This window comes from Natrix helvetica (assembly GCF_964273705.1).
Source record: "Natrix helvetica genome assembly, chromosome: 7".
Taxonomy (NCBI): domain Eukaryota; kingdom Metazoa; phylum Chordata; class Lepidosauria; order Squamata; family Natricidae; genus Natrix; species Natrix helvetica.
The window spans coordinates 73,546,919-73,562,018 of record NC_138558.1 but is presented as its reverse complement, the minus strand read 5'-3'; the positions used below and the strand labels follow the sequence as shown (position 1 = coordinate 73,562,018).

Sequence of the window (15,100 nt, the reverse complement as noted above, 5' to 3'; positions counted from 1 at the left end):
CCTGATGGATTTGGGGCAAGGTGCCAGGATCGTAGACAGGGCAGGAAAGAGGAGCGCATGGGAGGGAAAAGGGAGAGGACAGGGATGATGGGCATGGGAGTAGTGGGAATAAAGGCCCCCCTCAATGGCTCCCTCTCAGACAAACACTTCAATGTCAATATATACCCAGGTAATGCTGGATCATCAGCTAGTTAATTATATAAACACTAAAAAAGAATCTTGAAAGATATACATTTGCCAAATCGTCATTTTCAGCTCATTATAAATGATATTACAATTTGGAGGAAAATAAGGAAATGTTTTTATTGTTCGTTGATTCCTAGATGGTAGTGAAAACCTTTATGGATATGGACCAGGATTCAGAAGATGAGAAACAACAATATCTCCCTTTAGCCTTGCACCTTGCGTCCGAATTCTTCCTCAGGAACCCCAACAAAGATGTCCGTCTCCTTGTAGCTTGTTGTTTGGCTGATATATTTCGAATTTATGCCCCTGAAGCACCGTATACTTCACACGACAAGCTCAAGGTAAATTTAATACATTATTTCCACCTTTGGCTCTTGAGATTTTCAAAGAAATGATGGTTGCCTCCCAAAGTCAGAAACAGATAGTAGCACAATGCACCTGTGATAATAAACCAGGATTAATTGTGATCTGAACAAACTGAGGCAACTATTAATCTTGCAGCTTGCGCTTCCAAATGGAGAGGAAATGGAAACATTTGCATTGTTTTTTTATTGAGGGGGGGGAATCAAGTTTGTATGTCTGACCCCAGGCAGATTGAATTCTATAATTTAATTTTAGCCTCGGTTTATTGGATAATCATGCAAACTACATGAATCAGAAATGAATGCAGATTTAAGACAGTGCCAACTAAGGGGGACAAACTCAAAACATATGTCGTTTTGATCATGTAAGCTTGAGTCGTATAGTGGTGCTTAAATACCTTCCCTAAAAGGTATTTCAATATACGGAGGACTAGCATTAATAGATGTGTCTGGATTGCAAACTCATTAGCTTAATTGGGTTCGCTTTATCTAGTTTTATGGTCTCCTCATGAGGAGCAACTGCCTGGAGCACTTGTGAGTGATTCCCAAGCCCTCTCCTTTCCCAGCGAGGAATTAGGAACAGCCAAACTAGTTGCTAACTCTTCATTCCACTGCAATCACTAGCTCTGGGGAAGAAATAGCTAATGCAGTGATGGCGTGCTAAAATTTGTAACGGCATGCCAAAATTGTGTGTGTGCACACTATCACCTCTGTGTGTGTGTGTATTCACACCCACAATTCATTGCGCCCCTCCCACGTGCGCATGCGCAGTTGCCCCGCACACATGCATGCATGATACCTCCCCCCCCCCCCCCCAGGGCAGGGAGTTTTAGCCCTCCCCAGGCTCCGGAGGCTTTCCTGAAGCCTGGGGGAAAGTGATGGCTCACACTCCGGCAAATATGGCTCCGCATGCCATAGGTTTGCCATCACGGGTCTAATCAAAGCATTCACAGACCTTTACGCATCACTGTAGTTAATCGTTACCTCTGAACAAAAGCTTTTCTTAATGCTGGGAGTATTAAGTTGCAAAAGAATACAAGATAGAAATCTACAGACAGTAGAATTCATTAAAAAAAACCTTCGTTCTTGTTTTGCAGGATATATTTTTGTTTATTACAAGACAGTTAAAAGGATTAGAGGACACTAAAAGCCCTCAGTTTAACAGATACTTTTACTTATTAGAGGTAAGGATTCGTATCAAATCAAATCAAATATGTATCAGTGCTCAATAAAATTTCAGTTATATTTATGAATGTTGTAGCGTTTCTGTTGAAAAGTAATAAGGCAAAATATTTTTCCCTTTGTGCCTTTTCATTTTAATATATCAAAGCGTACAAAAATGTCATGCTTTCCCCCCCAACAAACCAGTGTCTCATCATTGGCAAGTTATTTTGAGGTTATGCTGACCTTTTGCCATATAAATGATAATATTAATGCTTTGTTTTTGTCACAGAACTTAGCGTGGGTTAAATCTTACAACATCTGCTTTGAGTTGGAAGATTGCAATGAAATTTTTATTCAGCTTTTTAGGACTCTCTTTTCAGTTATCAAGTAAGTTGGAGTACTATTGTGCCGTTTCAGAAAAGTGCAAGTGCAAATTTGCTAATTCTGTTACGTTAATAAAGGTATACGGTATTTCTGCAACGTAATTATGTTTTTATTACAACTTTATAAAACAATACTAGCAATGTTATTACAGATGAACTTTAGGGTTGCAAAAATCAATTCTGTAATGGCAGAACTACCTGGCTGAGAAATACACCATTGCAACCATAGGCATGCCTAAATATCAATATCAAATTCTTTATATCTTATGAATCTAATATATCCAAGCAGTGAGCCTGAATAGAGGTTCATGAAAATTTTGCTTCCTTTATAGCTTCAGTTTAATTCTGTGAGTCAAGATAATTAATTGTCAAGGCAGTTGACGGAGGGCAAAACTATAATCTGAAAGAATCTGGGACAATTTTTAATTGCCTGTTGACTGATTAATTGACCCACTACTTGTCTGGCGATTGCTTGATGATGCTACCTAGTTTGGTAGTGAAATGTCTGCAAGAAAACTAGCAAGCTTAGAGAGCACCAAGGGCCCAGAATGGTCCACAAATAGAACATATTACTTTTCCCACATAAAAATATGGGGGTGGGAGGTGGCCTTCGGGGTACAGTGACATTGGCAAGAAACTAAAAATTCATCCCAAATTGCTCAACTCGTTTTTGCCCTGAGAGTGAATTTCAGAGCAAAGATGTTAGAAATCTTCCTGATTAATCATGTAACCCATCTCCTCATCCTATGCAAACGATTTGGATAATGAGCATTAATGAGTCTGTGAGTTAGTGGGAAAGGTATGGGGAAAACAGAAGAGCCCGAGTAACATGGTGTTTCCCAGTAAAACCAAGAGAGAAATAAACTTACGATGTCTTTCATATGACCTGGTCATTTTTATCCAAAACTAGCCGATAACCTGGGGTTGCCCAGGTATTTATTTATAGGGGGGAAATTGTCTGGACCAAACATAATTTCTAATGTTGGATTTTCCCCCTTATCAGAGGGAGCCCCCTTGTGGAGTGCTGTGAAGCCATTACCATGGCAACTCCACTTCCTGCACAGTAGAAGCCATTTTAAGGCACAACAGGCTGTATCTTAACAGAACACACACCCTGAAGGGTATTAGGGGTGTCTTACCCCCACAGTATTTGTTTCCAGAGAGTAAGTCATCTGTTTACCAAGTTTGGTTGAAATTGCTCAAGGTGTTCCAGAGTTTTGTTGGAACACACACACACACACACACACACACACACACCACACACGTTTTTATATATAGACAAGTGGAAAATATTACTGACTGAAATTTAGTAGCAAGTTGTTTTAATTGAGTACTAACACCATTGTCACTTCTTAATCTAATTTTAATGTTATATTTAGCAATAGCCACAATCAGAAGGTCCAAATGCATATGCTAGATTTGATGAGTTCTATCATCATGGAAGGCGACGGCGTGACTCAAGAACTGTTGGACTCCATTCTTATCAACCTCATTCCTGCACACAAGGTTTGCAAAGATCCCTCTTGCGTTCTTGGGATAGAAATTGAAAGTCTTCTCTTACAGGAGGGGTGGGGAACTATGGCCCTTTTATGACCTCTGGACTTCAACTCCCAGAATTCTTGTCATCTTGAATTCTGGGAGTTGAAATCCACCAATCATAAAGGGGCCCTAGTGCCCCACTTTTATCTTACATGATGTATTGCCAAAATAATAAGAAAACTTGCTAGCCTTCTGCTGATCTTTCCTTTCTCTTACTTCTACTGGAACTTCACAGGGGCGACCTTAATTTTTAAATACAAAAATGTTCAGAAAAATGATAAGGGACATGTTGGTAAAGACAACTGCACATATTTTAACTTACATTTTCTTGTCAGGATATAATTAGCGATGTTATAATTTGTGAGCCTACTAGGGCAGTTTTTTAAAACGTTATTTTAAAATAGAAGTTAGTGATTTGTTAAGTCACTAAGTGCACCATGCAGTGAAACCTGAAAAGACTAAGTCTTGATAGACACATGAGATTTAGGCCATTGTTTAAATTTTGCTATGTTTTGGAAGAACTCTTGGTACTGTATTGCAAACTTATAACTCTTCCTGTCTCCCCCCCCCCCCAAAAAAAAAAGATTAAATAATGGATTTAGGAAGATTTTATACACACACACACACACACACACACACACACCCAGAATGTTTTTAATGCTTCTAGACCGCCCCCTCTCCCGAAAGGGACAGAATGTTGCCTAATCATGTTCTGCTACCTATAAAAGGATACATTATAGTAACATTCATGAATGTAAGGTTATGGCAAACCTTTTTGCTGTGCTTTATCTGCACACTTTGTATGCACAAGTGCTCATCAGGCTTGCAATCTGGAAGAAGAGCTGCCCGGGGGCCTGCTCACGCCAGAAAATGAAACTTCTGGTTTCCGGCACGCGCATGCATGCCAGCCAGCTAGCCTTTCGGTTACTGGCACGCATGCGCACTCGGCGATCAGCTAGTTGGCACTCTTGCTTATGCAGGAAAACAGAAGACCAGCTCTTCCGGTTTCCTGCACCGCCGCCCGCGCGAAGGCCAGCTGATCATCGCATGCGCATGCGCACCAGAAATCTGGAAGAGGAATGGGCAATGCCGCCGGTGCCAGGCAACATGGCTCCGCGTGCCACTTCGGGCACACATGCCATAGGGTCTTTTCTGACCCTTGGGGGAGGTGGGGGAGAAGTTTGTAATTTTCCCCACTTTCTCTACCTGTTTTCCACTGGTAAATAACTATACTTCCAAAAAGCACATCTTAACAGCATCTGTTAAGTCTGTATAGTCTGAAATCTAACACTGCAAACAGTGTATATTGTCTGTACTGTTTGTTGCAAGGAGGCAAATGGCTGGGAGGCAGATATTTTTCCCTTGCTTTCCTCCCCAAAATCTAGGTGCGTCTTATACTTCGGAGCATCTTATACTCCGAAAAATATGGTATCTATCTATCATCTGTCTGTCTATCTATCTATTTATCTATCTATCTATCTATCTATCTATCTATCTATCTATCTATCATCTATCTATCTATCTATCTATCATCTATCTATCTATCTATCTATCTATCTATCTATCTATCTATCTATCTTATCTATATATATATCTATCTCATCTATCTATCTATCGTCTGTATGTTTGTCTGTCTCTGTCTGTCTGTCTTCTATCGTATTCATGTATAGATATCACACTTTAGAGTTTGGCTCATACCTTGTGTTTGAAAATGTCTAGCATGAATTGCTTGATAACAACTGAAATTTCCTTAAATGTATATTTTTCTTTTTATTCTAGAACCTTAATAAACAGGCCTTCGACCTTGCAAAAATCCTGTTGAAAAGAACAGTCCAAACCATTGAGCCATGCATTGCCAATGTATGTATGGCACATTTTAACATACTAGTGATTGCTGCATTTTTAAAACCTGGATTGTTTTGAATATTCCTTTGGATTCATTATAGCAAATTTATAAAATTTGAAAATGAGTATTCATATTTTACATGCGCCATGAAGCCAGTTACTCAGCAATCATAATCCCATATCTATTACACATCTCTCTCTTCCTTCCCACTATTTGAGTCAAGAGATAAGCTAAATTCATGACAAGGTAGTCATTCTGTGTGGGCCAGGCTTGATAAACAAAAGAAATGACTGGGTGTAGCACATCAAATTTTTAGATGGTCCAACATCTACAGGTAGAAATAACAGTGATGTGGGTTATAACTGTCTTGTCACTTACTACAAATGCTTACAAAGTGCCTAATTTTAAAATCTGCAAACCAATTATAGGGGGAAAAAATCGAGTATCCAAATAAAAGCTAGCTTTAAGGCTTAGTACCTACATAGGGATAATTAATATAAATAGGACTACCTGTGAACTTGTTAATGTGTTTGTGATGCAGTGATCGAAGTGAAAGGGTTTGTGTGTGTAAAATACAGTTAGGTAAAATTATGTTGCATCGTCTTATTAAATAATTTAATACAAGGCCATCAATATGATCATAGTTTCAGCTGTTTCTTAAATCTGGGTAGTATCATGTTTCGCTGAAAATAGGGTCTTATTTCCTTTTGCCCCTCGAAATAAGTGCTTGGCCTTGTTTTGGGTGAGGTCTTATTTTCAGCTGCAAGAGGCGGCGAGCGTGGTCACCTCATGGCTGCTGTGTTGCAATATTTTCAGGGAGGGCTTTTGGGAGGGGGAGGGCTTATTTTTGTGCATGCGCTCAAAAACCCCAATTGGGCTTATTATCCAGGAAAATCTTATTTTCGGGGAAACAGTATTATATGACTAATTCCTTTCTCAAGCTTGCTTGTTCCAGTTTCATTTCCACGCTATCAGATTCTAATAACTTGATTACCAGAATGTTAGTCCACAATTTGCACTGAAGTAGAATGCTAATCTTTTAACTTGTTAGCGTCCTTGTTGGCCAAAATATATCTCACAGGATAATCTTGCTTTATGATTTCAAAGATTACCATTCCACTTTTTAAAAAAAGACTTTTAGCGGCTACACTTTTTACATTGGCTCTACCGCTTGAGATGCGAATTTTTGATGCCTTTTGCTGTCTTGAGAATCCTGGCAGCCTGTAATCTGCTCCAGCATATGTGTGAGAGTGGTAGAATGTCATCTTTGATACTGTGTGTTGAATAGAAATTGAAACCACTATTCTATTTATTTACTAATCAAATTTATACATTGCCCCATCTCACTGCCAAAGCGACTCTGGCTGGTTTACAAGTTACAAGCAATAAAATCCACATTAAAAATCCATTCAAAAATAGGCAAAAGTTTTTTTTAAAAAGGAGGAAGCGCCCTCAAGTCACCAGTCTTCCTCAGGGTTATGTCCCACACTTGGATCTCCATACTAGTTGACACAGCCACGTCTTAACCAGAACGCCAGCTGAGGATGATGGGCAACCATGCCTTAGGGGGTCAAGAGGTCCCATAGGGCAGGACGAATGCTTTAATATTGAACAGAGTTTTGCAAAAATATGATAAAGAGTTATGGCAACAACCAGTTAAAATGTGTAGGCCCTTTGAAAATATTTACTTTTTAAAGCAAAATGTTTTCTCTTTTATTAGTTTTTTAATCAGGTTTTGGTACTAGGAAAGTCTTCTGTGAGTGACTTGTCTGAGCATATATTTGATCTAATACAAGAACTTTTCGCTGTCGATCCTAATCTACTGTTGTCTGTCATGCCACAGCTGGAGTTCAAGCTGAAGGTAAGAAAGGATTGATCTCGCCTTCAATTCTGTACGAAAGAATTTGTATGAAAGCCTGTAGCATTTGCATATGGAAAAGTGAGTTTGTTTTCTGTGTCTTTTTGCACGTTGCTGAGATGGAAGGACAGAAGGACAGAAGGGCTGCATTACAAATGTGTATTGGCAGTTTTGACACGATGATTAAGGATAGGCAGGCATGAATCTGTGAGGTTTTCCAGAACAAATTTGTTTCTATACTTGCCAATGGAAGTAATTATATCTTGGACAACGTCCAAAAAATCATTGGCAGGCTCATGAAACAGAATAAGTAATGCCATCCTAGGCTGTATCGCAGAAGGATGGAATCGGGAGCTGTGGTGGTGCAGTGATTAGAATGCAGCACTGCAGGCTAATTCTGCCGACTGCCAGCAGTTCGATCCTGACTGGCTCAAAGGTCGACTCAGCCTTCCATCTTTCCGAGGTTGGTAAAATGAGGACACAGATTGTTTGGGGGCAGAAGGCTGACTCTGTAAACTGCTCAGATAGGGCTGTAAAGCACTATGAAGTGGTATACAAGTCTATTGCTTCCTTCCTTCCCTCTCCCTTCTCCCTCCCTCCCTCCTTCCTTCTTCCAACCTATCTCTTTCCATCCTTCCCTCCCTCCTTCCTTCCATCCTTCCTTCCTTCCTTCCTTCCTTCCTTCCTTCCTTCCTTCCTTCCTTCCTTCCTTCCTTCCTTCCTTCTTTGTTGGCACAGTGTTTAGAATGCAGTATTGCAAGCTAATTCTGCAAGCAGTTTGATCCTGACCAGCTCAAAGTTGTCTCAGCCTTCTGTCTTTCCGAGGTCGGTAAAATAAGGACCCAGATTGTTGCGGGGCAGGGTGGGGAGCAGTATGCTGACTCTGCAACCACTTAGATTGGTCTTTTGACAAGCAAAGTCAATGGGGAAGCCAGATTCACTTAACAACCCATCTGGCTAATTTAACAGCTGCAGAGATTCACTTAACAACAGTGGCAAGTGAGGGCATAAAATGATCCAAAGCTTACTTAACAACTATCTCGCTTAGCAATAGAGGTTTTGAGCTCAATTGTGATCATAAGTCAAGGACTACCTGAATTGAACCTGGTAAAAGATTTCAAGAGGAGAGCCTAACTTTAAACTACATTACTTTGATTTAACTTACCATATTTTTCAGAATATAAGACGCTCCTAAGTATAAGACGCACCTACCTTTTGGGGAGGAAAACAAGACAAAAAATTGCCTCTGCCTCCCAGCAATTTGCCTCCTTGCAGCAAACAGCCAGTTTCAGTTTAGCCTGATTAGCGCAAGAAAAAAAAATCTGCCTCTGCCTCCCAGCAATTTGCCTCCTTGCAGCAAACAGCCTGTTTCAGTTTTAGTTTAGCCTGATTAGCACAAGGGGAAAAATCTGCCTCTGCCTTCCAGCAACTTGCCTCCTTGCAGCAAACAGCCTGTTTCAGTTTCAATTTCAGCACAGCCTGATTAGCACAGCAGCTGATTGTCTGTTGGATTGGCCTCCGACAATCAGCTGTTTCAGGCTGCAGGGATTGCCATAGTCTATTGCCACCTCTGTGTGCCCCATTTTCGGCTTCCACATGCCCCATTTTCGGCCTCCACACACACTCTTTCGGAGGGGAGAGGGGAAGTGCATCTTATACTCCAAAAAATACGGTACTTTGTGGAATGAGAGCAAATATTCCAACCTGCTTAAACATTACATCCGTACATTTATTATTATTATTTTTTAACTGACAGAGCAATGATGGAGAAGAACGCTTAGCTGTCGTAAGGCTTTTAGCAAAGTTATTTGGTTCCAAAGATTCGGATCTTGCAACACAAAATCGTCCACTTTGGCAGTGTTTTCTTGGCAGGTGAGAAATGTACCTATATATATTTGGTTGGGTTGATTTTAGCCATTTTTTTCCCGGTAAATACCTTTTAAAACACTTTTTAATTTTTTAAAAAGCCCTATATAAAATTTGTAACACAGTGAATACTATGTCTATTTATTGTATTACAGTAAATGACATATTCTGAAATTGAAATGCCATCTATAATTTTGATGTTTTAGCCAAATAGATTTTTCCCCTTGGCTTTATAATTATGCTGTTATCATTCCTTGAAATAATATGCACGTATAGTGAATACATGTTTGTATTTAGATTCACCTTGAATAACTGAATATAGTAATTACTTTTTGCTTTATCTTAAGAAATAGAGTGGTTTTGAGAAATTATCCATTTTAATTTTCCTGTCTGTTCTGTGTTTTAAACTGAAAATACTTTGTGTTCTATTTATTCAATTTGCTTTATTGTGTGAGATGCTCAGTATGTTGGATTATATATTTGCTGCATTCTGAAAGTATATTTTCATAAAAGCATATTTAGTTTAATATGTTCGTCACTGAAGCCAAATATAATTTTGGATTTATATATTCCTCTCTTTTAGATTCAATGATATTCATGTTCCTGTGAGATTAGAAAGTGTGAAATTTGCAAGTCATTGTTTAATGAACCATCCAGATTTAGCAAAAGACCTCACTGGTAAGATATCTTAATTCAGAAGTGGTTGCCCTCTCCCCTCCATGGAAGAGCTTTATAGCTCCCGCTGCATTAAGAAAGTTCAAAACATCCCTAAAGATTCTTTTTTTGAACTATTACCATCTGGCAGCCAGTATAGGACAATAAAAACAAGGACAAATAAGCTGAAAAACAGCTTCTATCCCAGGGCCGAACCTATATTGAATTCTATGGTATAGTGCAATATTAATGCAATATCGGGTTTTCAATTTCAATGATATAGCATGTGAAGGATGTATGTTTGTGTTTTTATTTTTATAATGTACACTGAAGATGGCATTTAATTTCGTTGTACGATGTGCAATGACAATAAAGTAAATTAAACTAAACAAAAAGGCATGTTGGAGGTACATTTCTTCATAGAAGGAATAGGAAATGTTAATGATGCTTATATCTTGCACCACCCAACATATAAAATAAGAGGAAGTGTTTATCAATCCATCTGTGAAATGCAATCACATTATCAACTCAGTGCAACAGGCTTTCTACAAATCAGACCTTCCATTGTCATCCCTCTGTGAAGTTTCCAAAAGATGACCTAATTAAGTTACTTGCCTATTTAACTTTATATATATTTCCTGAATTTACAGTTAGAAACAGATTGTGTTAACATCACTAATGTTGACTGTCAATTTGTTCTGCATCAGATCTCTTAATTTTAATATCCCTAAAGACTTTTGCTCTTTAGTTGCAGGCGTATGAACATATAGTATATTTCAGGAGTTAAAAGTTAAAACACTTTTCTTTTCCTTTTTGAAATAGAATACTTAAAAGTCAGATCCCATGATCCAGAAGAAGCCATTCGCCACGATGTCATTGTCACAATCATCACTGCGGGAAAAAGAGATCTTTCTTTAGTCAATGACCAGCTCCTTGGCTTTGTCAGAGAAAGGACACTGGATAAGCGGGTAAAGTCACTTGAATCTTAACAATTGTTCAGAGTTCAGTCGCCAGTGCCCCCTTTCATCTGAATATAAAAATTGATGAGCTGTTTTATGTTGAGAAGGGATGCGGTGGCTCAGTGGCTAAGACGCTGAGCTTGTCGATCAGAAAGGTCGGCAGTTTGGCGGTTCGAATCCCTAGCGCCGTGTAATGGAGGGAGCTCCCGTTACTTGTCCCAGCTTCTGCCAACCTAGCAGTTTGAAAGCACGTAAAAATGCAAGTAGAAAAATAGGAACCACGTTTGGTGGGAAGGGAACAGCGTTCCAAGCGCCTTCAATGTCTAGTCATGCCGGCCACATGACCACGGAGACATCTTCGGACAGCGCTGGCTCTTTGGCTTTGAAATGGAGATGAGCACCGCCCCCTAGAGTCGGGAACAACTAGCACATACGTGCGAGGGGAATTTTACCTTTACCTTTTTTATGTTGACAAATACAAAACTGATATTTCTTGTCCGGGAGTCTGTCCCGTGTGTGAGAGATCATTTGCTATCGTTGCTGTAGTATGTTTTGCAAAAGAAAAAGACTTTTCCCAAAAGCTTTGGGAATTTACAAGCTGTGTTGATTTTATCATTTAGAAATTACAATCTCAATTGTTTACAGAGGTTCTCAGTCATCCAGGCCATGGCTGTCCCAAAGCTGCTTTTTCAAAAGGCAACTGGACTTTCTTGCCTGTGGAAGAAATTCCATTTGGTGTGTCTGATAGGAAGGTAGTTTGCTTTCTGTTCTCCTGAGAAGTTTGCATTAAATGGTTCTTGAAGAGGGTCAGGTGGGATTCAGAAGTTCCACTAACGCAGTGATGGCGAACCTTTTTCGCCTCGGGTGCCAAAAGCACATGCATGCACACTATCACACGAACTCGAGTGCCGACCCACATAACTTAATGTCCCCCCTCACCTGTGTGGACCGTGCATTTTTGCACAAGGCTTCCTTGCCACTCCCTGCTCTGGCTGCTTCCCCTTGGCTAACACCCAGCGAGGGGAGAAGTTGCTCTGCCACAAACGGGCAGAGATTGGGGTGGGGGTGGGGGGGTTGCTCAAGTGTGCTCCCTTATCATTCTCCTGTGTAAAGATTGAGCCCTTCTTACTATGGCAGGTGTGAGTCCAGTTGCTAAATTCCCCCCTTCTATTAAAGAGGATCCTGGGCACTACAGTCAATAGACAAATGAGGAAGGGAGCTGCTGGCACAGGGGAAAGACAAGCGGCAAGGAAAGAAGAAAAAACAGCTTTTTCCCCTGCAAGGTGGCTCCTCTGTTGCCCTTTTCTCCATTTCAGCACCACTCCTTGGACCTGCCCCAATCCCCCATCGCCCAGGTCCTCGCTTCTCCCAAGCATTTCTTTGCCTATTTAATTTTCCCTCCGTAGCATTTTTCCATCGTTTTTCTTGCCGTTTTGGACAGGAAAACAAAGTTTCTGGGACTAAAAAAACCCCCTTCAATCAATCAATCCCAACTTTGTGAGATCTCCCCCCCCCTCCAAGTTGTAAGTGATTGATTGAAGGTTTTTTTTAATCCCACAAACTTTTTTTTATTAAAAAAGTTTTATACAAACAAATTTTCCCCCTTTTAACCCCCCCACCATACAATGTAAATCTCATACAGATGCTATGCCCCCTCCCCTCCCCCCAACTCCCCCCAAAATTTTCTCGTTCAAATATTATATTAAATACTTTACCCCCTCCCCTCCCCCATCTTAAAATAGATTACTCATTCACATATTATACCCCCTCACCTCCCAACAAACATAATATAAGTTTCTCTTAAAGTAACAATAGCCCATTAATCCCATCTTCTAAGTTAATTGAACATATATAAATCATAATATAATTTTCTCTTAAAATAACAATATTTCATTAATCCCATCTTCTAGTTTAATTATGCATATATATTACCCCACCCTCCACCCTAACCCCCCCCACCTCCCACTCAACACCCCCCCTGGGGGGGGAATCCCACAAACTTTGTTTCTCTGCACACGATGGCAAGAAACGCGATGGAGCTGGAAATCAGGTAGGCAAAGAAATGTTTGGGAGAAGCGAGGACCTGGGCGATGGTGGGTGGGGCAACCTCGATGGCATAGCACTGAAATGGAGAAAAGGGCAACAGCAGCCACGTTGAGTGAAAGAAGCCTCTTTTCTTCTTTCCTTGCCGCTTGTCTTTCCCCTGTGCTGGCAGCTCTCTCCTCATTTCCCTTTGGATTCCAGCGATCGGGCAGGATCCTTTTTAGTAGCAGGGGGAGGAGGGGGGAACAGAGCAGCCAGCACGAGTGAAAGAAGCCTCTTTCCTTGCCGCTTGTCTTTCCCCTGTTCTGGCAGCTCTCGCCTCATTTCTGGTTTGCATTGGGCTGTTTTTCGCCCTTTGGAGGCTTCAGGGAATCCTCTGGAGATTAAAAAAAAAAACTATCGAAAATCAGCTGGCCAGCGGGCGCATGCGCACTGGAGCTGACAGGGCAATGCCTTGCGTGCCCTCAGAAATGGCTCCGCGTGCCACCTGTGGCACGTGTGCCATAGGTTCGCCATCACGGCACTAACGGGTTCACTGCCCCGTTGCTGGGTGGGCATGGTGGGCACGGCCTAGTTGGCCTCTTGCACCACGGCAGGGGCACGGGGGGTTGTCCTCCCAAGGCTCCAGAGGCTTTCCTCAAGCTCTGGGAAGGCGAAACCTGATTCCCCAGGCTCCAGAGGCCCCCCAGAAGCCAGGAACAGGCCCATTTCCAGACTTCCGGAACCACCAGTAGGCCCGTTTTTCGCCCTCCATGAGCCTCCATGCGGGCCCTGCACTTACGTTGCATGACGAATGGGCCGCGTGGAGACTGCTGGGAAGAGAAGGACGGGGTGGGCAGAGCCAGCCAGGGGTGGCATTTGGGGTTTTCCAAACTGGACAGAATCCTACCTAAAGGAACATCCGAAGTTGTGCGAACCCCCAGCAGCCCAACCCTGAAGAGGGTTCAATCCTTCAATCCTTGGAGGGGCGGCCACAAGAGTTTACAAAGCCCCTGAGGACAAGAAGCAACAGGTGGAAGCTTGTCAGAAGGGAGACCTGGAACTCAGGAGGAATTTCCTGACATTTGAGAACTATTAATCAGTGCCTCCCGAAATCGTGGGTGCTTTGTGGCTGGAGGTGTCTGTGAAGATTCTCAGCCATCCAGGTTCTGCTTGTCCCAAAGATGCTTTTTCAAAAGGCAACTGGACTTCCTTGGTTTTTCTTTGAAGACGTTTCGCTTCTCATCCAAGAAGCTCTGGAAGAAGCTTCTTGAATGAGAAGCGAAACGTCTTCAAGGAAAACCCAGGAAAGTCCAGTTGCCTTTTGAAAAAGCACCTTGGTCCCATCTCCATCATCAGTATGGTTTTGATAACGGCTCTAACATAAAGAGTGCTGCCTTTTCTGCGGTAAGTCAAACTACAACTTTTCCGACGTGTCCTGGTCATTCATTTTTAAGCTGTTTGTAACATCACCTCCCTGGGCTTGTGTTTCCTTTTCTTTTTTTTAAAGTGGCGGGTAAGAAAAGAAGCGATGATGGGACTCGCTCAGCTGTATAAGAAATACTGCCTTCATGCTGAAGCTGGAAAAGATGCAGCAGAGAAAGTCAGCTGGATAAAGGATAAACTTTTGCACATATATTATCAGAATAGCATTGATGATAAGTAAGTGAATGGATCTGCTCTTTCATCCTCTTTTAACGACCCCATAACGCCTTGCAGGGTGGAGTCTGGGAAACTGAATGGAGCTAGCAGAGCGTTTTAATGGCCAGATGCCCTTCCTGTCACCAATGCGGAGTTTTGTTCAGCAGATATATTCTCATTGTGCCTAGAGAGAGAAATATCTGCCTCTACCTAGGGTCAAACTCACAGCCTCCTGATTGTGAGGTGAGAGCGCCACCTCTAGGCCACCGCACCACTCCAATGGATCTGCTCTTTCCCCAGAATAAAATCACAAAGCAGTCTGACCCTTCTCTCCATCCTTCCTCAGCCACCTCCCCTTGGCGTCTTTGCCTTGCAGACCGCACTCAGCCATATGTAGGATAGTTTCCCCTTTAAAAAAAAACCTTAAGATATTAAACTATGAGCAGTTTAAACAATGCCTGCGTTTATCTTCCTTTGCAGATTGCTGGTGGAGAAAATCTTCGCCCAGTATCTTGTCCCTCATAATTTGGAAACCGAAGAGAGGATGAAGTGCTTATATTATTTATATGCTAGCTTAGATCCAAATGCTGTCAAGTGAGTATGGCTTTGACTGGGAAAAC

The 15,100-nt window shown here is 41.5% G+C and overlaps 1 protein-coding gene across 6 annotated transcripts in view; it reads left to right on the top strand.

Annotated features, from left to right (window-relative positions):
• The window catches only part of PDS5A (PDS5 cohesin associated factor A), a gene marked incomplete at its 3' end in the record, with an annotated part of 84,838 nt that overhangs the window by 24,450 nt on the left and 45,288 nt on the right, over nt 1–15,100 (top strand). For all 6 annotated transcript variants that reach the window (XM_081958941.1, XM_081958940.1, XM_081958939.1 and 3 more), the window contains exons 3-13: nt 324–527; nt 1,646–1,732; nt 2,002–2,099; nt 3,475–3,601; nt 5,414–5,494; nt 7,201–7,341; nt 9,095–9,210; nt 9,788–9,882; nt 10,681–10,826; nt 14,350–14,501; nt 14,961–15,074. In XM_081958941.1, coding sequence (XP_081815067.1) covers nt 324–527; nt 1,646–1,732; nt 2,002–2,099; nt 3,475–3,601; nt 5,414–5,494; nt 7,201–7,341; nt 9,095–9,210; nt 9,788–9,882; nt 10,681–10,826; nt 14,350–14,501; nt 14,961–15,074 — 1,361 coding nt within the window. The remainder of the gene's footprint in view (nt 1–323; nt 528–1,645; nt 1,733–2,001; nt 2,100–3,474; nt 3,602–5,413; nt 5,495–7,200; nt 7,342–9,094; nt 9,211–9,787; nt 9,883–10,680; nt 10,827–14,349; nt 14,502–14,960; nt 15,075–15,100) is intronic.